The sequence below is a fragment of the Podarcis liolepis genome (assembly GCF_965112155.1).
Source record: "Podarcis liolepis genome assembly, chromosome: 10".
NCBI classification, from domain to species: Eukaryota; Metazoa; Chordata; class Lepidosauria; order Squamata; family Lacertidae; genus Podarcis; species Podarcis liolepis.
Window position 1 is genome coordinate 46123905 of NC_139562.1, and position 26516 is coordinate 46150420.

Genomic DNA, 26516 nt, shown 5'->3' on the forward strand with positions numbered 1-26516 from the left:
GTCATGCTGGCCACATGACCTGGAAGCTGTATGCCAGCTCCCTTGACCAATAAAGCAAGATGAGCGCCGCAACCCCAGAGTCGGTCACGACTGGACCTAATGGTCAGAGGTCCCTTTACCTTTACCTATTTGTGTGAATACCTCAATGAGTGTGTAGTGTGCAAGTTGTCCCACACTTACGCTGCCACTGCTATGCTGCCAGACATGAGCTGAGCACTGGTTTGGTAAGACAAGCATATGTCTACTGTGCCATATTCTGAATTCAGTTCTCAAACCACGTTGTCTACTGTACATGCCAGTTTGGATATGGAAATTAGCTGTCTGCCAACTAAGAACATATTTCACCTCTCAGAGTTCCTGACTATACACACAATAATCCCATTACTATGAGATAAAGTAAGATCTGTGCAGACGGTTGCCAGTGATTTAGTCACAGCACATCAATGTGCAACCCATTTTTTTGTGATTAAACAGTGTTATTGGCTTCTACAGGTACAATGTAATAGCTGCAGAGGTCTCCAAGGGAAATAGCCCTTGAATAGGAAAGGAAGGAAGAATGTGCAACCAATTTCACATTACTCCCTAAGTGCACCTGCAATCAACATTTTCTTGTCACAAATATTTGACTTTTCTCATATTTCCACAGTGATGTATTTCTAACAAAACCGTGAAAGCTGTTTCACAGACAATATTTAGGATGCTTTTGTTTTATAGGAAGGCAATTTTCTTCCAAAGCACTTATTTGTATCCTAAATCAATGACATTCCAAAGGAAGATGTTCACACAGGAGCATGACAGGTGTTAGAATGTTTATGGGAAGTGTACTTAATTTTTTCATCTGCTGGATTCTGCCCCCACCCCACCCCTAAAAGGAGAAAAAATAAAATAAAAGGATTTTGCTCTCCACTTTAACCAAGTAAACTCCCAATGCAATTCGGATTTGTAATAAAACAATAGCATTTTGCAGCTGGATGTATGATTCATATTGTTAGACTCATGGAGATGGGAATAAATGACTGAATAATGGATGCATTATATGGTGTGGTAATGACTATGGGGAGGACACAAGCCACATATACTGGTATACTGGTATGCTGCTTTTATTCACCGGTTGTTGTTTTAATACTGTCTTTTATTTATTTACTGATTTGTTGTATTTCAAGCCCCCCTCCTCCATTAAAAAAAAGTTCTCTGGGTGGCTTACAATAAAAGCTGCAAGCCATATATGTAAATAATATAACAGAACCATAAAACGTAACGCAGCATAAAACCAGAAACAGAGAATAAAATAAAAATAGCAAATGCAGAACAGCACCAGAAATTCCAGAGATCTTCAATAAATATATGCTATCACTAAAGGGCTTTTTGTTGTTAAAAGTAAGAAAAGTTTTGGTATAATTTACTACTTGATATTATTGTGAGCTGCCTCGGGACTTGTTTGCAGTGAAAGGCAAAATACAAATCCCAGAAACAGGCAAACATCTAATTATAAAGTGACATTAATACAAATACAGTGGTACCTCGGGTTACATACGCTTCAGGTTACATACACTTCAGGTTACAGACTCCGCTAACTCAGAAATAGTACCTCAGGTTAAGAACTTTGCTTCAGGATGAGAACAGAAATCGTGTGGCGGTGGCGCAGTGGTAGCAGGAGGCCCCATTAGCTAAAGTGGTGCTTCAGGTTAAGAACAGTTTCAGGTTAAGAACAGAACTCCAGAACGAATTAAGTACTTAACCTGAGGTACCATTGTATGATTAAAAGTTTACCTGTTTAAATGCAGTATACCACTGAATACAAATACAACTATGGCTTTGATCTCAGATAATATTTCAATCTAGATATAGCTGGGCACTAACCTATTGAACACTGTTTTGCAGCAGATTGAAAGTTCTTCCCAAAAAAAACCCTCCTGGAAAGAGTAATTGAAAGTGGCCACACAATATGTTGGCCCCTTGCTTATTCAGAGAGCTCATTTCTCCCAATTTTCTTCCAGATTCCCAGTTGGTCTAAAGCAAACAAAGCAGGAGATCAGACTTTAAGTTCTGATTAAAATTGGTGCATTCTCGGTGGAAGAAACTAGCTGCAGGTTATCCAAGCGTTTCCTCCACTAACTGCCAGGTCAACAACCCTTCTCCCCTGATAAGTTAGTTAGGACTGAGCCATTAAGGCCACAGAAGGCTGGTGATGACAAAGAATGAAAGGAGTCGGAATGAGAAAGATAATGGGAAACTGACAAGTGTCTGGTATTATTATTCACTTGCTTATTTGGGCAGATGGGACGTAGAAGTGGCCAGAAAGATACCCTGAGCATTGTCACTAGTGATCCTCAGCAAATGCTCTGTGATGGAATCTGCAGATATAGAGTCAATTCAATGTTCGTCTAGACTATCTGCATTTAGGCTTAAGAGAGCAGAGTTCAGAGGTGAACTTTGAAGAGATGCCTTCCTGGAAGACCATTTCTGTAGGCTACAGCCCTCTGATGTCATTTATACATGCTCTGTTAAATAATGCTTAACCTAGATAACAATACAGATTCTCATTAGCACTTTGACTTTCGTTTCTATCCACCAGCTGTCATGCCTGTGGCTCATCATGCAACCCTAATGAGTCTTTTTGGCAAGTAAAAATTTTGCAGAACTTCAGATGTAAAGAAACTACACACACTACGGTTTCGGCAACCTTTTAATATGAGAATGACCTCTTTGTGTCTGAACTGACCTGACTGCAGCTTGTCTCAACCCTGTGCATCCCATAGGAGTAGTCATCAGTGAATGTAATTCTGTCAGAAGCCATCACATCATAGAATGAAGGCCAACCTGGAAAAAAACAAAAGGATGAACAAGAGCAGCAACAACCTGTGATAATTTCTGCATCAGATAGGATTTTGAAAGTTTCAATCACAAATAGGATTGTCAGTGATCTAACAAGCTCTAGATGATAACGTCCGTTGGCTGGCAAGGTAAAGCAGCAAGTTTCCAAATTGCAAATATACTCTTCTTTTTTGCCTACAGAATCCTATGCAACCTGAAAATGTGCAAATCTACAACAGTGTACTAATACACTCTGTCCAATAGTTTTATCCAAATATTAATCTGGAAAGTAGTATGGGACAGTGGGCAATATAGCCCTAAACATCTGGAAGTTGGGGAAGGCTGCAGTAGAACATTCCCCAAATTAAATAAATTTTGAATTTCTTGAAAAGTTAACAGGTCCCTTTATCATGGAGCTAAATGAATAAGTTGCAAGCAAATTCCAGAAAGGCATAATTGTCCTTGGGGTGTGTGGGTGTGTGGGGGTGTGTGTTTAAAGACCTCTTCCACTTTTAAAAGCAGTGGGTGATAGTAAGGTGTGCCATTCTGACATTTTCTTTCTGGTATGAAAATGTGTAAAACCAGCATTACCCCCAGAAAGTAGGAACACTTGGATCTTGTATCAGAGAATCTCTACAACCATCTCCACCTACTGCTATTGTGTCACGCTAAGGTTAATGCTTTGAAACAGGACTGGGGACCTTCTGCCTTCCAGATGTTGTTGGATTGCAGTTCTTATCATCCCTGGCTATTGGTCATGATGCCTGGTCCTGATGGGAATTGGAGTTCAACAAGACATGAAGGGCTACTGTTTTCCCATCCCTACTATAAAAGCAACTCGTCAATAAGAACACTGAGGAGAACAAATTAAATTTAAGCACATCACAGTTGTACCAAGCAAAGACCTACTGTTTCCAAATAGTCGCAGGATATAAAGTTCATTCGAGGTCCAATGAATCAGATGAAGGATTGGTCTAGTGCAGTTTCCAACTGGTACTTCCGAGCAGAGTGGGAAGTCAGCAATCTTCCTTGTTTTCTAAAGTAGTTGATTGCTGTCAAGGCAGCAAAGACTGAGGGATCAGCCAGACTTCTGCTTGTCCTCCCACTTTCCCCAGGAAAAAAACCACCACTATTTACCGCTGAATTGGAGCAAATATCAATTGGGTTTTCCAAAATTGGCGTTTGCTCTGAATCAGCGCTAAAGAGCAGCTTTTCCAGGGGAAAGCAGTGGGGGGGGGCTGAAAACTGCTCAGACCTGTGCTTAGAAAGCACGGGACAAGAGGAAAACCACTTGGACCTGTGCTTTCTAGGCACGGGGAAAGAGGACGTGTGGATCAGCCTTTAGGGTTGTATCCAGCAAGGTTGTCCTATTCACACAAGGACTTTTGCTTGCTCAATGGATCTTTCTCTCTCTCTCCTCCCCCCATGCTCCCTCAATCGATTCTGGGTTTCCCCTTCTGAAGATTGAGGGGCTAGGGGGCAGACAAGGAGAGGAGAGGGAAGAGAAGTTCCATTGAGGAAGTAGAAGGCCTTGGGCAAATGAGATGACTTATTTTGCAAGATGTGCTTAATTTTTAAAAATATTTTAAAGCAAAATGGTGCAAAAGTCATCAAAAGATCTCAACATAGGTTGAATACAATCTGTTTCAGATGTAATTGAAACCAAGTTAAAACAAGATGAAAAACTGAAAGAAGAGTGTATTTTAAAAGGACTCATAAAAAAAACTTGAATAAAGAAACACACTAAATTAAGTTTCATATCTTCCAGCCACTTCCATGCAGAATGTTCTAAGACCAAAAAATCTCACTGGGGAGTCAATATAGCCCATGTGTAGAAACTAATGGAAAGACTGTGCCTCATTCTTACCCAGCTACGTAAAACTAATTATTTAGGATCATAGCCTAAGAGTATCTACCAATTACATCAGAATGAGAAGAGCAAGGTCATCTGGGCTCTCTGAAGAAGATGCAGACCAAAATGACTGGACAACACAAAACATCTTGAAACATAAACTCTAAAGATTCCCCTATTCCTGCCAAGCCAATGGAAAGGAGCCAGAGAACATAATCTTCCACAAACATTCACATCTTCCAGGAGGATAAAGTATCCCTAATAATTGCTTCTGGTTTGGACCAGTACTTTATTGCTATAAACTGACAACAGCACTTTGGAAGAAGAATGCCTTTATCATTTGGGGAGGAAGACTAGTTCAGTGCTGAAGAAATCCTCAAAGAGAACATCCTTCACCACACAACAAGAGGCAAACTTCAAAGGCTGAAATGAAAAGACTGGAGCAATCTCTGTCTTATGGGAAAAGTTATATTGTTCAAAAGAACTAGAAGATGGATGAGTTTCTTTCCAGTTCTGATACTGATAATCAATTGCTCACCCCCCTTACTTGCAGCCTCTTACTTTTGTCCGCTGCAAAGGCATAAATAAATATATATATATTACCCCAACCACATTATGAACATGAAATCAGCTGAAAAATTGTACTGAACTATCAGAAAATACTCCACTGCAAAAAAATATATATATTTCATTTTCTATTTCTTATTCAGTTTCTTTGTCAGTAAGGCAACTGCTCTTTCAAGGCATGGACTGCATTATAGCTTGGAAATATAGAATAGTGAATCCATATTGACCATATAAATGTAATCTGTCTCATTGTGAATCTATTTTCCAGTACATTTAGTGAGGAAAGCACTAATATGCAAACTCAGTCCAGCAGGTTAATCTTATGAACCATAGCTTTTTTAAAAAACTATGGTTTGGCATTATGTCCAAACCCAACAGCCTTGCTTAACAATACTTTGTTTTACCACCTGGCCACAACTGTTTGTCAGGCTACAAAAACACAAGTCAAGAGTAGCTAGAAAACAAAATAAGCTTTGGGAGAAACAAACCATGGCTTGCTTGCCTGCTCATCTGTGAGATGACTCATGGTTTGCTGAAGAACCGGCTGGATAAGAGGCACAAGTCCTGAAGGGAATATGACCTAACACAAGTGAGAGCACATAACTGTTGCCTCCTCCATGGGATCCTCAAAGACCTTCATAAGTTCATGACTTTTTGTATAGCTTTAAAAAAAAACCACAGCAACAAAATGGGATGGAACTGTCTGGCATCAAACAGAAAAAGGTGATCCATCAGTCCCTGTCCTATTTGCTGGCTCCTCAAAGGTATTTGGTTGATCACTGCAGGAAATAGGATGGTGGGCTAGAGACGCCTTTGCTCTGATCTAACAAGGTTCTTAATCTCTCCAGCAACAGCACTGTCAATGGCTACCAGTGGAAAATATGCTGCAAAGTAATTGCCTTGAGAGGTTTCAGACTAAGAACATGGAGGTAGTTTATGTCTGGAGATGAATTGACAACATTGGAAGCAGCACAAGGAGGGGAAATTGGGAGTTGTACTTGTGGGGAGCGGGGACAACCTGCATAAATTGTAGCTACATTTCTGAATCTCAAACTTTATGAGGAAATCCCATTTTTCTCTCTCTCCTTTCAATAATAAGGAAATAAAAACTGTAGGGATTATATTTCTTTCTTCACTTCCCTTTCTGATGAATGTGCTAAGAGATCTAACAAAAATAGTTTGTCAGGATTCATTTCTTTGGCTCAGTTCTCAGTAGGATAACACTTGTTTTAAAAGGGACTTAAAAATGCAAGATTTTACATGTGGTTTGCTCAGAAAAGTGAGATTGACAAGAGCAATTTAGACACCCTTGGGGAATGAAAATATACTCTGATTCTTTTCAGAGATTAAACACATCAATACATACAATACTGTCACAATTATAATATATTTAATAACCTCTACCAGCATCTGCCAGTCTTCAAAATGTATCAGAATTGGTGACAGTAAAATTATGTTCACCCCAATATTCTATTTATTATACAAATGCACTAATCCTGCTGTTGGGAGGGAATACAGTGGTACCTCGGGTTACATACGCTTCAGGTTACAGAGTCCGCTAACCCAGAAATATTACCTCAGGTTAAGAACTTTGCTTCAGGATGAGAACAGAAATTGCGTGGTAGCAGCGGGAGGCCCCATTAGCTAAAGTGGTGGTTCAGGTTAAGAACAGTTTCAGGTTAAGAACAGACCTCCAGAACGAATTAAGTACTTAACCTGAGGTACCACTGTATCTTGCCAGTGAAGTTTCTACCATTAATTACATACTTTACAGCTTAGGGGGAATCCGCTTCATTTCAACGAAAGCATTATATTCGCCTCGTCCACTTCTGTTTGATCTCTTGTGTTACTTTAAATCACGGGGAAGATTTTTGAAAATAGAACTTAAAATGTAAGTCAGTTGTAGATCATAAATATCAAAGGATCCCAATGGCACTGTGTAGAAGTATAACCCTAAGCTGTAATTTTGAAGTGCCATTTAAAAATGTATGAAATAGTTTTTAAAAATTTACTGGTGACCTGGTAACCTCAATCCAAAAACATTCAGTGTTGAACAATATTTTTGTTACTATCCCAAAAAGCAGTTCAACTGAAAAACAAAACAAAACCTGTCACGCTGCCCATGGTTTTTTTTTAATGAATAACTCACTAGCTCCAGGATGCTATAAAACTGCTGCAGCTTCTATAGTTAATATTGTCCATATTAAAACACCATCTATAGGACCCTCTGCAGATATTTGAGTCTTAGTCTACACTACCCTGTCAACACAACACACGTGAAACATGAAATCCTATCATTTAAATCAAATCAATGACAAACCTAATTTTGTAAGTAAATTTCTCATTCACATAAATGCAACATTAGATTATTTTGCATGTTGCCATCACAATGCACAGCCACTAGGTGTATGCAGTAGCCAAAGTCAAGCACTTCTTAGCCATACAGATTCAAAGGTAAAGCATTTAGAATACATGGATTCATCACTTGAAACCCATCTAACTCAAAAAATATAGCTTCTCAAATGCTTTGTTCTTTACTCTCCAACTGTCCTCTAATTTAGCAGAGGCAATCATGATTTCCAGGGCCTTTTGTCCCAGAGAACCCTGTGCAATTTTAAAGAAGCAGCTACTTTTCTCTTTGCACTAAGGAATATATAACATGTAGGAGCTACAGAACTCGCTACTTAGAGAAATCACAGGGATATTTGGAAACCGATTGATAAGGGGAAGCCTTGTGGAAATATTTGACTCCTTGTCTGGTGGTAGCTAGGGGGAAGGGGCTGAGTTTGGTGTATACTCTGTGTTTGCTGGGTCCTAGGCCAAGTGGCCCATTACATATTTATTCAGAAGGCAGTCCCAGTGAGTTCCATGGGAATCATTTCAAGCATATGTGCACAGCTTTGCAACCTCAAATTGAATTCTAAGCATCAGAGACGGAAACATGCAAACTGAGTAAGAAGAATTACCCCAACGAATTCTTAAGTGTGGTGATGAGAGATGATAAAGAAACAAAAGCACCGTAGCGAGTGTCTATACAATGGACAATGTTGCCTGCTAATCATACTACCACCAACACCCTTAAAAACAATTAACCAACAATTAAGGGTTACAGACACTTCAGGTTACAGACACTTCAGGTTACAGACTCCGCTAACCCAGAAATAGTACCTCGAGTTAAGAACTTTGCTTCAGGATGAGAACAGAAATAGCATGGCGGCAGCGCGAGGCGCCATTAGCTAAAGTGGTACCTCAGGTTAAGAACAGTTTCATGTTAAGAATGGACCTCTAGAATGAATTAAGTTCTTAACCCGAGGTACCACTGTATTTCAAAAGGTTAAAGTGGCCAGACGCCTGTATTTTCCCAGACATTTAAGTGATTTCCGCCCAGACACTGTTTCCAATGACCAAATCCGAGCTATGTCCAGGAAATTCTGGTCGTATGGCAACCCTAGAGTTGACTGTTTTTGTTTAACAGTTCAGCAAATGTGGTTCCCAAAAATTAACAAGGGAGAATAGTAGATGATGACATCTGTAGTCAAGATTGATTATGGAAGTCAACCACATTAATTAGAAATTAAGAAAACGAGTCATTGCTACTTGCAATACAGAAGATAGCTATCATGGGGGGACTAAGAAAAAGCCACCTCACATGATAATAGTGTAAAAAATAATGGATAAATTTTCTGCACTAATTATTCAAGAAGATTGTATAACTTTATCTACGGCAGTTGGATTACTTCTAGAGGTCAAAGCAAGGAGGAACATTTCTTTCCCCAGTTTCTTTTCCATTGTCAAACATGAAACATCATCAAGCTTTTTAAAATCTTATCCATTTTTCTGTTCTTACCCTGAAGGAGTGAAGAAAATGAAAATGTACAGAATAGTTTCTACAGAGTTATGTACTAATGGCCCCAGTATCACATCAGGGAAGGGATTCCAAAAGTGAGTTATCACATATAATGCTAGTTACTCATTCCCATGATGGACCTGTTCAAATAAACAACTTGTATTCACATGAAGGGCTTAGCAGAATTTAGGTAAAGGAGCAATTTATGAAGCTTTAGAAAAATCTCAAAATAGCTAGCATGGAGCTGCTTCCATCTGGTGGCAACTGCCTACATTTTTAAACGAAAGCTAGCAAGCGTGCTATAAAAAGACTGATGTTCATTGTCTATGTTCCTGTCTCCACCTGCTGATAGGGAAAGAAAATCAATTTATCCAGGCCAATGTAGGTTTTTAAAGATAGATCACCACTAAACTGCAGCTTCAAGAAAGGGAACATTATCTGTTGCAAATGAAGTTGTTTTAACTGCTTTCGGTTCAGCTGATTTTTTAAAAAATTAACCATGAAAAATAAGAAATTAACACTAGACTTGTATGTAATACCATTCCCAGATTCAAACATTTCAGTTTGTATCTGATTCAAGTAATATTAGTCTCTTATAAGAGGCTACTCAAAGAGGAATCTGTAAAAAAGTGTAAACAGGAGAATGAAAATTCCATATGGATTTTTTTAAAAAAGCCAACCTTAAAAACCTGCCTTTTGTTCTGAAAGCAGATCCATCAAAGCCGTATAAAATAACTTAAATTTAAACTGTTTAAATACGCACACATATACACATAAAAGATAGGCAGTATCAATTAAAAACAAATAGAACGTATAGCAGCCACATGCACAAAATACAGTACTCCTGATATAGTAAACGACCCCAAACAACACAGCTTTCACTGTTTTCTTTTTTCAGAGGGAGTTGTTCAGGGATGAAGCAGCTACCACAAGGATACTCTGGTCCTTATTACCACTACCTGTGGCTAAGTCTAGATTTGCATTGGAAGAATGGCATGTACCAAGGTGGTAGATACAACCCTTGATGCTGTTCCACATAGGAAACTCCCTACAATTGAAGAATAGCTCATGAGGGAGAAAGATTATAGCCTAATATTTTGATTGCCATGCTAGCTTTCTACTTGAGGGGATTCTTTAATATAGAGGAGCTCTAAAAAGAAATGTGAACTTCTATCTGCCTTCAGAAACAACGCAGCCCGATGAATCACCTTGCAGCGTGAACCACTATATTTTGCTTCATGTATGTATAAAGGTAAAGGGACCCCTGACCATTAGGTCTATTCATGGCTGACTCTGGGGTTGCGGCGCTCATCTCGCTTTATTGGCCAAGGGAGCCGGCGTACAACTTCTGGGTCATGTGGCCAGCATAACTAAGCCACTTCTGGCAAACCAGAGCAGTGCACGGAAACGGCGTTTACCTTCCCGCCGGAGCGGTACCTATTTATCTACTTATACTTTCATGTGCTTTCGAACTGCCAGGTTGGCAGGAGCAGGGGCTGAGCAACGGGAGCTCACCCCATCGTGGGGATTCGAACCACCAACCTTCTGATCGGCAAGTCCTAGGCTCTGTGGTTTAACCCACAGCGCCACCCGTGTCCCACATGTATGTATACACCAGGCCCAAACTTCTGATGAATTAGGGCCCCGTGAAATGATCTTATTGTACGAAGGATTTACATGGGAGAAGTTGTTCCCTAAAGCTCTCTGGCCCCAGATGACTTAGATTTTTCCTGCAAATATCTACTGAGAGTGCAGGTATGTACAACATGGAAGGTTTCAGTCCAGGGGCAGCTGGATCTGGTCCAGCAAGCTGCAGGAAGTGGCCTGCCAGCACCTACAGCTTTATCTCCTAATTTGATCAGGAGATAAAATTCCTTTGCTTGTAAAAAAACAAAAACCAATAGGAGAGACATTTCAAGATCAGAGATAACACAGTCTGCCTGCTCTTTAAGAGTAAAAAGCAGCCTTTCATCCAAGTATTGGAATGGGAGTAGGGGGAAAGGGTACCTTTTACTTTGCACAAAATGATCTGTGTGAAACAGGGGTGTGAAAGTGGGTCTAGCTGGCCAGCAGGAGGGATCCTTATCTCCCAAACAGGTCAGGTTTGACAGGTGGGCGGGCCACACAACTATCAGTCACCTGACATCACAATGATATATAGCGCTCTGCAAGCCTGGACAATCAGCTGATTGCCAGCATTTGCACTGGTTTATGTATTAGTAGCCTCCAGGCTTCTGAACAGAATAAAACAACTGATCACCAGTATACCATCAGTCAGGATATCATCTCTGTGACAGAAAATGGCTGCAACGACGTGCTTCGTGCAACCCATTTTGTACCTCCTACTCATGCAGGTGTGAAGTGTGGTAATTGTGTATTAGTGACTTGAACAGTATGGTTGGTTGCAAGGTCTGTGAGCTTTGTTATTTTTCTTACAAGTAATTTGCAAGACATGATTATTGCAGTTATACTTATGTAACTGTTATGTTATATGTATGTTAAGGGTATAATATGTTTTTGATAACCCATAGGATCACACCCTGTTCTTGTAGGTGAGATACAGTTACCCAATGATTTTCCCCCCTTTTGTTTTGCTGGAAAATGACATTTTTCAGCAAAGGCATACTATCATTCTTGCATATGGTATCATGCTTAATATCTTCTCTCAGTTATTTTATTTTTATGGCTTTCTTGGGGTATATTTGAGCCCCAAACCAGATTGATACAGTAAATTTTTCTATCGGCACTTTCAACAGAGGGTTAAAAGTACATCTGGAAATATTGTTACCTGTAGCATGATCATCTCAAACTCAAGGATGTTCAAAATATATCACACAACTGATAACTAATAACAGCTAAGTGCAGTCACCTTATACAACCGGAGATACACATCCATGAAAAATTCCTTGCATAAGCCAGCCTTGCTCACATTACAATCACTCCATACATTTCCGGAACTCACATGTCAAGATGTATCATCCTCAAATCACTCAGCCTTGCAAAGGAAAACACACTAAAATTCTGGTATTCCGACCTATCTGAATTTTATCTGCTCCCCCCTCCCTGAAAAATGTCATGAAAGAGAAAAAGAGTGTGCATAATGGGCATAAAAGCATTCTTCACCAATTGCTAAATGGGCCAATATAGTTGTAACTTTAGCTTTCTCTTATATAACAAGTGAGTGATGGAAACCTGATGGGACAAGCCTGGAAGCCACATACTAATAGTAAATGACTTTGGTTCATTCAAAGAATTAAACTAAAATATGCACATCTAGCTTCTGGGAAACACGCTAAGCAGCCAAGTGAAGATGTTATTGAAAGGAAGAGGTTAAAAAGATTAAGAAAATATCTGAATAAAACCACCATGGGAGAGGCACCAAAAGGGATCAATTTTCTTGAGAAACGGGAGTAAATCTGTGACCTGGCTCCCCAGGTATTACAAGAAAACTTCAGAAACTACTTCAACAAACCCAGCTATAACTACAAAGACATGAAATTCCTTTCTTACACAAGAAATTCTTTAGGGAATAAAGGAGTTGTATGACTCAGAAGATGAAAATCTCCATGAATACTCAACTAATCTAATGAGCTATTGTCGCTAGGAAAGGAGGTTGATGAATTTAGTGCAGGGGAGCAAGAATTGAAATACAGCAGGAAATCAGACCAACCTGAGCCAATTTTCATTGGCCTTTATCTCTTTCACAAGGAAACTTCCACCCTTGGTAGCTTTTCGATTCAGGGAGTTTATTTGTGATGGTGGTAAAACTGGTAGGATAACTGAAATATAGGGAAGATGTCCTGGGTCCAATTAAGTATAAATTATTGTTGTTATTGCTTCCCTTTCTGTCTCACCCTTCATCAGTTCATGATCCCAGGCTGGGCTACAACACAAAATATAATAACTGTAAATTCCAACTGCCAATAAAATGTGACAACTAAGATTGGAATCCAAACCATGTCTGGTTAGAAGTAAATCCAATTGAATTCAATGGGATTTATTCCCAGGTAAATGGGATTAGGATTACAGCCTAAAACAGTGTCAAGACTGCCTGAGATCATTGATCTCATTGATCCATGCACAGAAAAAGATCATACAAATGGTGGAATCAGATAACCTGGGAGCCATGCAGTAGCTGCTGCATAGCACCTGTGCGATAAACAGAATGATGCAATTATTTGCAATAATGAAAGAGGAAGTTAGCACTCGCACGCTTGCTCAGAAATCCAGGAGAGCAGAAGCCATGTAACCAAAGGTTAGACGTGTCATGTCATAGGCTTTTCTTTGGCTACTGTACGGCTTCTGAAGCCAACGCAAAATTAATCCCCAACTGCTGACACACAAAAAGACAAGGACACTTAAGTAGTGTACGAATGTGATAGAAATATGCTTCTATATCATCTAGGAATGTGCTTGCTTTCTAATCCCCTCACAAAACTTTGGATATTTAAATTGTGAGCTTCCATATGGTCTTCTGAATCTTAATTAATTTGATGGTGGATCTCATATTGGAAACTCAGGGCCAACTGTATGAGACACTAGAAACCCATAAGTGGATTTTTTTGGGGGGGTCTTTTAAACTTTCTTTAAGAAGTTGTCATGGGATCCCCAAAGTTATAGAATTGTAGAGTTGCAAGGTACAGCAAGGATCACCGAGTCCAACTCCCTGGAATGCAGAAATCACAGTGACAGAATCCCTGACAGATGGCCATACAACCACTGCTTAAAAAGGAGAGTGTCACCTTCTGAGGGGGTCTGCTCCACTGTCAAATGGCTCTTGCCACCAGAAAGTTCTTTCCAGTGTTTAGCAGGAATCCCCTTCCTTGTAATGTGAATCTGTTGGTCCATGTCCTCCCCTCCAGATCAGCAGCGCCATGCTGCTAAGGACAGAGTTAAAAATATTTTCTCCTGTACTGTTTTTCACAATGTGATGGACCAAATTCAGATCAGGAAAATGGGATTTGGGGGGGGGGGCACACCATGGTGCCATGGTGTTGCTTCAAGGGCTACTTTTAAAATAAATTTAAAGAGCTGTGAAACAAGAGTCCTCAAAATCACATCTAGCTTTATTCACCTGGAATAATTTAAAACACCATCATTTATAAAACTGTCTCTAGACTTTTCCTTAGTAAAGTTTAGCTCTCACTGAAGTAGTAAACCTATGTGTCTGCTGGACTACTTCTGACTGCAGTCAGGGTGAGGGTTTACATGATTCTCAGAAAACAAAAATGCTGGATGTTAAGGAGTGTCCTAGCCTGCCAAGACTGGGAAGAGTTGGCAGGAAGCAGTCCAACAGAACTGTCTGGAGCAGAAATGAAAAGCAGGCAAAAAAACAGCCAGGGTCTACATGTCGAGATTAATAATCCTTAAACCGAAAGGAAAGGAAAATCTGCAGCGAGTCCTTCAGTACTCTGGACAGATCACACAGAGCACATGACTAGTTCCAACATGTTCTTAGCTTCAAGGGATCCTTATTCCTGGGCCTGACTACCCCCTCCCAGGCTCTGCCCCCTTCCTGAAGACTGAAGAGCTTTAGAAGAGGACTCAAAGCCCCTCTTTCAACTCCTGCCTGGTGCATTTCATATGCTGGCAAGCAAGCACTAGAGAAAATGAGACCCTTGGCATTGCACCAGGAGAATCTGGCTCAAGGTGAACTGTCCTTAGGTCTTTCAGCTCAAAGGTTTCTGGCTGAAAGGGCTCCTGGCCATCGAGGTAAATTTTTATGCAGCCATATGAGCCCCCACCTGCTGCCTCAAGTGGGAGACCCCATGCATAGGTTTACTACCTGAATGAGAACCGGGTTATACTGAGCATAGAACTGAGGTCCATATCACATTAGGCTGAGATTCTGGGCACAATTACCTGGAAATGGATTCTAATGAAATCAGTGTGAATTGCTTGCAAATAAATGTGTTAAGGGTGGAGGTGCTAGATTGTTACTTTGCTTCCGGCACTGTGTTTTAGTTCTGGACTCTCCTTAAAACAGTAATGTTTAGATTAATTAGACATGAGAATGTGTGATGTATAGTTAACTGTCAGAAATGTTGTGAATATCAGCAGCTGGAAGAAGACTGTTTAATTCAAACCACAGTTAAACACATCACAGTTACCAAAAGGTCTTCAGATTTCACCCATCAGCGTCCATTATCTTCACTTCCTTTACTCATTAAATAAGGTTTTCCAATATAAAGAAACAACATACAAGGTGAGACAGCATCAGACCTGCGTGCAGAATCCAGAAGTCCAGCTGCAGAGCTCTAGTGCCTTTGTAATGTTTGTATTATTTACAAATAAGGAAGCGGATCATAGGTAAAGATAAATAGGTATCCTTAAAAGGCAAAAGATGCACCAGAGAACAGTGCTCCCCACCCACAATTACAACCTCTCACACACACACTTTTAGAGGAATCTCCAATTAGAACTGATGTTCGGTTCAGTTTTTGGTGTTCTCAATTTTTGTATTTTGCTCACAACCTCAGTTTACTTACTCTGTACCCACTTGCAAGGGCTCCAAAGGAAACTGTGATTTGTTAGTGTTCAAGTTTCTCCTTTATAAGCCTTCACCCTAGAGAACTCTGTCCTACAGGGGACTCAGAAGAAACTAAGTGGCCTGGCCCCAGTACCATCTCTTGAGCATCTCCATGCCATCCACATGTAACCATCTTCTAAACTTTTCACATGCTCACAAAGTTGGTGCCCATCTTTCAAGATTCTCTTCTTGGGCTTCAGTTCTTTTGCACACTTGTTTCCACTATGGGAAACGGTTTCATTTCTTAGGCACAAGCTCCTCTACAAACCAAAAAGGAGTGATGCATTTCCATCACTTGAAAAACTCAAGCATACCAAAAGGTTTGCACATGCCCCTGATGTAATTGTCCATAAATGCCAGGTGCACTCAGTAGGATTCCCTCTATAAAACTACTGAAGAGGTAACACACAGTCCACATCTCCGCAGGGGAGAGGGTGAGGAGCCATCAAGACAATCTGTTTCAGGGGAAATGCCTGATTTCCAAACACCAGCAAGGCAAAGTTCTCACAGAAGGCTTTCAAAACACCTTGCAAGCCTGTCCAGATGCGAGAATCAAAACAGGCCTTGAAGATTCAAATTTCCACACCTTATGCCACACATCCCTATTGTCTAAAAATACATGAAAGGGCTGAGGACCCCAAGAAACCTATCAATCCATGCCACATTTTTGTTTAAAGGTAGATCCCCATCTGCATCCCAGAACTGACATTATTAGTTCTAACAATAAAGAGATGGTTGGGATATTATATTGTTAATTTTATCCATATATTCCACCCTGAGCTCTCAGATCTCAGAACAAGATCCTGATTTTTCATTAAAAGGTATGGAGATTAATTTTGCAGTCACACAAGAGAGTATAAAAAAGCACCCACATTGTGGAGTAGGAGGGTTGTAGCCAGTGTGATCAATGTGTGATCAATGTGTAAGCCTCGCTGGACACAATAGGGCCAAGTAGTCATGTCTGGGATTCAGACAAAAGGTTTCAGGTACAGAAAAATGCAAAGGATAACAAGAGATACGTCATATTTCTATGTAGAGCCCAAACATCTACAAGTTAAGAACAGAGTGATCTATTCACAACAATATTATGGAAACAGTCCCAAGCACTGCTGTTGTGAATGGGTCACTCTGTTCTTATCTTGCATAAAAATGCACTCTGCACAGAAATACCACAAGCCTATTTCTATGCTGCATAGTTCCTGGCCTTTGCATCTGTATGTAGGTTAACTCCAAGTGGACTCCACAAGCACTTTTGCCACAACAAAAATGCAGTCCTATGGACCCTTACTTTGCAGTAAGTTCCACTGAACTCACTTGAGCATACTTCTGCATATATCATGGAAGCACTCTCGGTCAAACCACTGGCACCTCTTAGACTATGTAATTGAGCTGAAGATTGCTATAATGTGCTCCTTACCAGAGCTATGACGAGTGCCAACGACTGCTGGACAGATCTCCAATTAATACATACCACGATGGCTATCAAGATTATACCTCAACGCAGGCTCCAAGGGAGTAAACCAGGGCGCAAAATGAACACTCAAGCCCTTCAAATCCTATTAAGCAGGATTGCCTCCATATGACTTGTAAGGACAACCTGCTTTTGGAGTTCCCTGATAACATTAAGGAACACTGGACTAAGCTATAAACATCCATTATTGCAGCCTGTGAACAAACTAACGGATACCAAACCAAGAAACACTAGAACTGGTTTGATGAGATTCAATAGTGAGATTGAACGCATTACTGACAAGAAAAGGAAGGCCTTTCAGATCTGGCAAAGAGGTAGAAACTGCACCACTAAGAAAAATGCCAACGCTATGTCTGAGGTTCAAAGAAGAACCAGAGAACTAAAGAACACCTGGTGGATTAAAAAAAAAAAAAAGTTCAAGAGATCCAGTACTTAGCCAACACTCATGATGCACAGAGTTTCTTTAAAGCCACAAAGACCATCTATGGCCCAATAAATCATGGCATATGCCCCCTACACTCAACAGATGGTACTACACTTCTAAAATATAAAGAAGTTATTGAACTGAACTGGAAGGAACATTACCAGCATCTCCTTAACCGCAACTGCCCCGTAGCTGCCGAGGTCCTCTCACAAATTCCACAAAAACAAATTATAGATGAGCTTGCAGTATCTCCAAATCTGGGAGAGCTGTGTACAGCTATTAACCAAATGAAAAACAACAAAGCCAGTGGACCTGCGGAAGTCTGTAAAGTGGGCGGAATTGAACTTACACAACAACTTCACGTGGCAAGATGGGCAAACTAATACCAGTGTACTGGAAGAAGCAAAGATCACCAGTGCTGAAGCAATGATTCTTCAACATCAACTTCGTTGGACTGGTCATGTTGTTTGAATTCCTGATTATCGTCTTCCAAAGCAACTACTCTATTCTGAACTTAAAAATGGAAAGCTTAATGCTGGTGACCAACAAAAGAAGTTTAAATTCTCAAGGCAAATCTAAAAAAATGTAGTATAAACACAGACAACTGGGAAACACTGGCCTGCGAGCACTCCAACTGGAGAACAGCCTTTACCAAAAGTGTCATGGACTTTGAAGACACTCGAACTCAGGACGAAAGAGAGAAACAAGCTAAGAGGAAGGCACATTTGGCAAACCCTCACCATGATCAATTCCTGCCCGGAAACCTATGTCCCCACTGTGGAAGGACGTGTGGATCCAGAACTGGCCTCCACAGTTACCTAGGGACATACCGTTAAGGCTGTGTTCGTGGAAGACAATCTTACTCAGCTATGAGTGGTCGCCAAAGAAGGAAGAAGACGCATATATCATCATTAACATAGTGAAATTCTGATCAAAGTAGAGATGCAGTCATCAAAAACTAAATAAACATTTTCTTTCATAGTCTGGCACAACGTGACATACATCCAAGTAAACAAACACAGAACTCCACTGTAAGAACTGCACAACTTGTTTCTCCACTGTGGTCTCTTGGAAGCAATGCACTCCCTGCTGTCCAATGGCTCTGGAAGCTTCAGCACATTACTTGAGATAGATAATGCTACTAAAGAAAGATATCTCTCTCATCACTCACAAGGAAACCCAAACTGCACATATGAAACCAACCTATATAAGTTGCAGAATACTGGACAAAAGATGTTACTGGGATAAATAATAAAGCATTAATAACATCATAAGTACAATATATATGAGACACAGTCCTTTTGAAAGTGACCCTTAAACTACAATTAATCCAGAGTGCAGCAGCTAGACTGGTGACTGGGAGTGGCTGCCAAGACCACATAACACCAGTCCTGAAACACCTACATTGGCTCCCAGTACGTTTCCGAGCACAATTCAAAGTGTTGCTGCTGACCTTTAAAGCCCTAAACGGCCTCAGCCCAGTATAAATAATAAAATTATTATTTATTGTTATTGTTATTACTAGAGAATATTAGCGTGATTCCTGCTTGCCAGCAACTACTCTTTGTCCTCTTAAATCTTTTCCCCACAAGGCAAGATGGATTTCCATAGAAGTACCTCTTTCCCTTCAATCAGCTATTTATGAAATGCTGATTAGTTCAATTTCTTACCTCTTTAAAGTTAAAAGTATAGTGCAACATTTTAATCTATGCATCAGTTTATTCTATGACTCTAAGTTTCAAAAACAGAAAATAATATAATTGTTTTCTTACACAAGAGTATCTACATTGAGTGACGAATTTCTTTCAGCAAAAGATTACAGTGTTACTAAAGTAAATAAACTTCTGGTCATCAAAGTGAAGAATGTGCATTTCTGTACAGATGTTATAGCCATTTGCATGATGAATATCAAACATTAATTTAATTTTTTGTTTCACTTTGAAGTTAAATGTTCGGTTCAAATTCATGTCGCATAGACAATGTTTTCCTCAGTCTTTCAGCCCTGTACGAGGTTTCCAGATTTTGTAGCTGAAATTAATAAATTGGTCCTTTCATAACTGCATGCCAGACTCTGCTTTTATTACAAGGAAATAAATCTGTGTAATTCTTCATGTTATTTTCACCACACAAAAATAAAAAATCACAGAAATTATCAAGTTATTTGTGCCTTATAAATGGGTTTTCCAAATACATTTCCTCTCCAACAGAGGGAATTGTCCAAGGAAGGAGAAAATGTGTGCTCTAGACTAGTGTTCAGAAGCAGAGCAACAAAAACAGTATTCAAGAATTGAGCCTCTTTAATTAAATGAGCTAGAAATTGTAATAGCAGACCCAAGAAAAAGTAAAACAAGTAGACTTATTCATCAAAATTGTCATATTCTATCCAGGAATTGAGAAAACCTGCTAGGATATTCCCACAATTCTGAGGTCAATGATAATAAGCATCTCTCTCTCTGTCTCTCTCTCCCCAGCTTATTCCATATCTTATGATAAAGCCTAAATGTGGTCTCCAGCCCACTTCTTCCTGTGGAGGAACCAGAGCAACTGCAATACAGCTACCACCTACCCTGCCAGCGCTGTCTTCAGCATTTGCACCGCCGGGGTGCAAAGATCCGACCAGTGCCCCTAGATTTAGTTTAGCCCCCAAATTAACTTTTATTATGCTTATGTCAGACACCATGCTTACGCCTTATCTCTTATTTACGAAAGAAGGGGGGGGGAAAGAAACAAACTTTTTTATCTGCTCATTTATTTACAATACACTTATACTTAAGTATACAACACCACCACACTTAAACTTATAAGTATTGTTTAGGCACCTACTTAGGAGAAACATCAGTCGTGTCAAAGGTGCCACTGACCCCGCTGCCGCATGGCAGCTCAATACAAAACATAACATAATATTTTGATGTAAGAGTTAATTTCGCCTGCCCATTGTGAATGACAAGCGCCGCCGTTGTGAACGACAAGCGCAGCCGCTGGCGCAGCCATCTTGGCTAAATGAGCACACAAAGCTGAAAGTCCTTTAGTGAAACATTTCGGTAATACCTGGGTATATATGTATTTTGTTTTTCTAGCTTGATCAAAATGATTCATTATTTCATAACAGGTAGATAGTTAAGAGCTTAGGCGGTTTCAGCGGCGGGCGGCTTGAGCCCCCCAGAATTCGGCACCCGGGTGCCCCGCACCCATTGCACCCCCAGGTAAAGATGGCTCTGTGCCCTGCTGAGTATCATGGAAGACCATAGGCCATGTTTGAAGAAGCTACTATGCATCTCTTCCATCTACTGTCTACTGCCCTGGGGTTTCTTCATTACCTTAATGTCAAAGGAAACAGCCATGTTGTAGCAGCTACTACTACAACCACATAATTATAAGAAGGGGGCTGCAAGAACAGGTAAGGATGCATAGCTATGTTTCAGGTGTACTTCCCAGTAAGATACGCACATATACACTAAAGGCTATAAAGCCTGGCAATCAGGGGTGGGGAACTGGCAGTCCTCTGGATGCTGCTGAACTACAGTGCCTATCCTCCCTAACAATTGGCCATGCTGGCTGGGCCTGATGGGAATTAGAATTCAATAACTTTTGAGAGGGCCATGACTTCTTCCACATCCCTGGTCAGGAATAGGCAAACTCGGCTCTCCAGATGTTTTGGGACTACAACTCCCATCATCCCTAGCTAACAAGACCAGTGGTCAGGGATGATGGGAGTTGTAGTCCCAAAACATCTGGAGGGCAGAGTTTGGCTATGCCTGTCCCTGGTCTACAGCCATATTCCAGAATTTCAGAGTTCTTGTGATGGCTGAAGATTCAGATCTCCACAGATCTAGGGATCCTTCCCATAATTAAGGGCTATTATGCAGCGCTAACTCACCCCTTGGGCACAAAATGCAATGAATTTACAGCAGCATTACAAAGATTTATTGTTTTAACTGGGCAAGTCTGTTCAACATATTGTATATAAGATATAGCACAGTGTTCTCAGTTCTGAATTAACACATGTAGACACAAGTAAACTGTTTCAAGGTGCTGCTGCCTGATAATTCTCATAGTAAGGCTAAACACAATCACTGAAAAATCTAAATGGAAAGCCTCTGTCAAAGAATTCAGAGAGCTTTAATTATAGGGAAGCCACTTCAACTTCTCAGCAGGAAAGAAGATTTTACCACTAAACTGTGCTGAAGGAAATGCAACTCAGATTCTTCTACCACCACCCTTGATTTAAGAAAGTCAGCCAGTTTGCTAGAATGCATACTTTCTCCTGCTCAATTTAAATTAACTTTTGGAATGTTCTGCTTTTTAGAGCCTATGACATCAATATTTCTTATATATCTAAAAGAAACAGACATTTAAATTAACCACCTAGAGAGAAATCTATAGCCTTGTCTGGCATGCAAGTATACATGGACATGTCATGAAAATTTGGTGACAAATAACCTGTTTCCTGATGTATTGGCTGCTCAGACTTCATGCCCGTGAAATAGCTTTGTCCTCCAGGAAGAAAAATATCCTTTTAAAACAGTCAATATTCCCAAAGTCCGCTTCTCCCAGCCTGCTATATCATTCAAAACCTAATGCAGAACTGACATGGTTTCCTTGCAATCATTTTAACATAAAAGAGTAAAATTAAAGAGACTTGAAGCTATGAAAGGAATAAAAGCACTGCCATTCACAGTAATAGCACTGTTTAAGGCAATCTGAAACCTGAGATTATTCAAAAGATTGGCTTGTTCCAGACTGTTTAAAGTTAAGACTGCACTTGAACTGATAAATTACTCTTTGGGGAACAACATGAAAACAGCATACAGTCAACATAAAAATGTAAACCTAAACATACCTGAATTGGAGTCAAACTTTGTTTCTGATCTAAAATAGAGAGAGAAAGAGGGGGGGGGGAATCCTTTAATGATAAAGAACTGTTTATGTCATGAGAAAGCCATGACTGAAGTACAAATAGCAAATTTATATATTAATGCACCTCATCTGTAAACACATTTGTTCCTAAACATATTCTCAGTGTATTTTTACATTAGAAACCTTGATCAATAATCACAGAACACAAAAAAACCCCACAACCCCTCTCCATAAAGTTAAAAATAGAAGAAATACATTGTGAGAGTTACAAACACCATGTCATTTATCCTCTATCATCACACTTGTCAGATTTATTTCTTTGGAAAGCATCATAAGACAGTTTTAATCAATGTGCATGTTAATCTGTCCCCTCAGTAAATAAATGGTTGTTTCCCTTAAGAACAGAGAAGGCTGGAAAACCCAGAGAACAAGAGACTAGTACACACAAAACATACAATTACCATGCCCATTCTATACTACCAATTTTGCCTGTTTATTACATGATATCTTATGTGTTTAGCATACCACAAAAGAACCCAGTAGGCTGTAGATTTAATAATGAGTGGGAGGAGTGGGGAACAGAGGGGAAATTAGCCTTTGTGGGAACATCATGTTTCAGATATAGCTTAATGATAGTTCTAAACTCAGAAGCCTTTGAAGCTCTCAATTCAGCTGTGGGAAAACGCAAGTTGGGTAATTGCTTTCAAGATGCTGCTGAAGTGCTGTCAAGCAGAATTAACCCTATGACTAGTCCTATCCGAAGAAACAGCTATAAGAAGCATTGTCTAGGTCTAACTCTCAAACCAATTAGTGGGCATACTCTAGCCAGAATTATATCACAAATTAACCATCAGTGGTGTGTGTGTGTGAGTGTTTATACACATATGCGCGCACGCACACACCCTGCCACAGCAAGTTATAAGTGCTGATTGGTAGGAATCTTCCTAAAGCCTGTTATTTCTGTAGCAGTATTTATTAAGGTGGTGATGGAGAATCTATGGCCCTACAGATATTGTTGAACTACAACCCCCAACATCCCTGACCACAAGCCATGCTGCTTGGGGCTGATGGGAGACCCACAACCTGGAGGTGCCACAGATTTCCCACCCCTGCCCTAAGGAATATAGGGAAGTGCACCCAAGCCACGTAGGAAATATCAGATTCCTTGAACCCACAAGAAGACATTGGTGCGCTTTGGGGAGTTGTACAGGTCTTTCACCAAAGCAACAATTGCAAACTGTTCTGTGTTAAACATAAAAATCCTCCACCCAAAAACAAATTAGTGCAAAGCACTATAAATTTATTTTTTTAAACCCATAACTTCAAGTTAACTGGAATAAGTCATTAGATGGCGATGGAAAGAGTCGGAAAAGCCAAGGGAAAAAAGGGGCAGTATATATGGAAAATGGTTGCTTTGTTCCACTAAGAAACCCTCAATATGTTCAAAGGGTGGGAAAAGAAGCAAAGATTTTTAGCCAAAAATATATTCTAATAGTACTGAACAGTGCACCAGCAACATGAATCAAAGCATTAATCTCCATTACAAGTGAACACCCTTCCAGTAAAGAGAATATTGCCTGCTCAAGGCCACGAACGGGTGAGTGGGTATACAGAACTCAGTGAGCCTGCTATATAGCCATAAATTTCACACATTACTCTGAGGGTATAAATAGTGTATTTTTTATAATAATAATAAAAAAAGAATTCTGACAGCAATCTTACTGCCAACTTTTGTTTCTTTTGGGCACAATCCACAGGACATTTTCCTGTACAAGCCCCGCAGAATTCGTTTTGTAAGCTCTCCCACAAGCAGGGCAATTTTGATTCAAATCAGGCTACATCATTTCCCATTTGTGTATCAGATATTTCCTAAACAAATATGCCTAACTAGTGCTGTCACACTTGCAACATGAGGACTGACAACTTAATAGAGCCATTATTAGTATATAGGCAGATGCCATAGGCAGAGTTTTAGGGGGTGATCCTGCTGTGAAAGCAAATATATACCCCTATACTTTATACAAAAGAAAGCCGATGGCTGCCAATGGGGAAAAGTGGCTGGTGGTTTGCATTGGAGCCAACACCTAGGGGCTGAGGGGTCTTTGCCCCCCCCATAAAATATTTGAGGGGGGGCAGGGACCCCAAAGTTAATGGGAATTGTCATTCAAATGGTGTGCATGCACCACATCATGTGATCAATAATGTGGGGCAGGGCTTACCTCCCCCCCCCGAAAAAAAAAAAATTCAAGTTGTCACCCCTGGTGGCAAGCAGCTCCTGTGCAGGGGGTAGCATGTGGGCAAGGTGGTAGGGAGCAGACAAAAGGCAGCTGGATTGTGCCCATTCTTATCAAATGCATAGGGAAACTTTGAGGGGATAATAGATGAAGGTAGAGGAGGTTGGCAGATAGGCAGGGTTGGTGAACGGAGGGGGTTAAACTTATTATTTTACTGCACTGCATTGTAGTTCTGCTTAATATTGCATTGCACTGTACCACAGTTTTTCATATATATTTGTTATTTTGTAAACCAGTTAAGTATTAAATAGACACTGCCAGCTTTGCTAAATTCCCTTACCGAATCCTGTTACATTTCTTCTGTCCTACTTCTAACTGGCTCTTCCTTCACCACTAGTCCAGAGGCCAAGTTGTGATGAAACAAAAATAAAATTAGCTAAATTAGACATCTATCACAGGCATAGGCAAACTCTGGCCCTCCAGATGTTTGGGACTACAATTCCCACCATCCCTAGCTAACAGGACCAGTGGTCAGGGATGATGGGAATTGTAGTCCCAAACATCTGGAGGGCCGGAGTTTGCCTATGCCTGATCTACCACATACCTCCACCCCAGCCCATTGCCCTGCGAAAGGTGAAAACCATGCCCCACAATGACATGTCAAATGAGGTGCAGAAGAAACCCCTAACTGCCTGATCCTCAGGGCATGGATGGTTTAAGTAGTCAGGCTTCCTGCTTTTTGTGTCTGTGTTTAAACAATTTATATACTATTCAGCTACAATAGTCTCTAAGCAGTTTGCAAAGGTATAAAAGATAAAAATCAGTTAAAACTATAAAATCAAACTTTCCCCTCCCAAATCAGGCAGGGGTGTGGCCCACTCTGCATCTCAGGTCCTGCAATTCCCCCATTCCACAAGCTACAAAGCTCAGGCAAAGGGCTCTTTCTGCAAGAAAAGGGCTCTTTCTTCAAGTTTCTATAAAACAATTCATTAGGAAACAAAGCATTTTTTTTTATTGTAACAGGGACTCATAGCACAACTACCTGTAGGAAGATTACAGGGAAAGCCAAGATTACCCCCACTTCAGATGTTCAGAGATCTGTGGGTAAATTTCCTAAGCAAATGACTCTCAGTTGCATTTTTGCAAATGTAAAGCTGGATTTTTCTGGGCAATAATTTTATGACTATGCCACATTTCGTTATAGAAAAGTGGTGGTGGTGGTCACAATTAAATACTTTGTAGCTTTTCAAGTTGCTGGAACGATCAAATTAAATGAAGAGTGAGATTGAGTTTCACTGGTTCCTTGCTGATAAGGGGAGAATTCTATTTTAAACGTGTACCAAGAAACCTCAGGTCTTTCATCTACAGAGCAAAATTCATGTGTTCCTTGACCTTACGTGCCACACAGTAATGAAGCAGCATAAATCAGATCTATTAAAGGTGAAGTTTGTTAATCTTAGTGCTGAAGAACCATTCTCCCTTTCCTGGCAAAAATAACTGGTTCACAGGTCATGATGACATAGTTACAGACTACAATGGTGCAAAGAACAAAAAATTAACAGCAACTCTCAGAAACATGGAGTTCAGGGGATGGGAAGGAAGCCAAATTCTGTTGCCCATATTTCACAATTGTGATGGTTCTTCAAATATAGCAGAGGCTATAATGATGACCCTGACTCTGTATGGAGAAATGTAATGAATGCTAGACTATGAACTTCCAACATAGGTTTAAATTCTTGTTTATGATGGTAAGGAATCTGGTGCTTTTTATATCATCCTTTAGTCTATGCTCACATAAAGCCCAGTGTCTTTGGTTCTATTACAATGTGTCTGCACTGCTGATTTGCTCTGCGTGAATCTTGATCCAGTATGAATTGAAGACGAGTCTTACTTGCACGGGCTACAGTTGAGTTTTGATGTA

At 40.2% G+C, this 26516-nt stretch overlaps 1 protein-coding gene across 5 annotated transcripts in view; it reads right to left on the minus strand.

Moving 5' to 3' along the window:
• Positions 1 to 26516, minus strand: part of MSRB3 (methionine sulfoxide reductase B3) — a 58118-nt gene that overhangs the window by 5237 nt on the left and 26365 nt on the right. For all 5 annotated transcript variants that reach the window (XM_083463777.1, XM_083463778.1, XM_083463779.1 and 2 more), the window contains 2 exons: positions 22345 to 22373; positions 2723 to 2820 (listed from right to left, as the gene is read on the minus strand). In XM_083463777.1, the coding sequence (XP_083319903.1) occupies positions 2723 to 2820; positions 22345 to 22373 (127 nt within the window). The remainder of the gene's footprint in view (positions 1 to 2722; positions 2821 to 22344; positions 22374 to 26516) is intronic.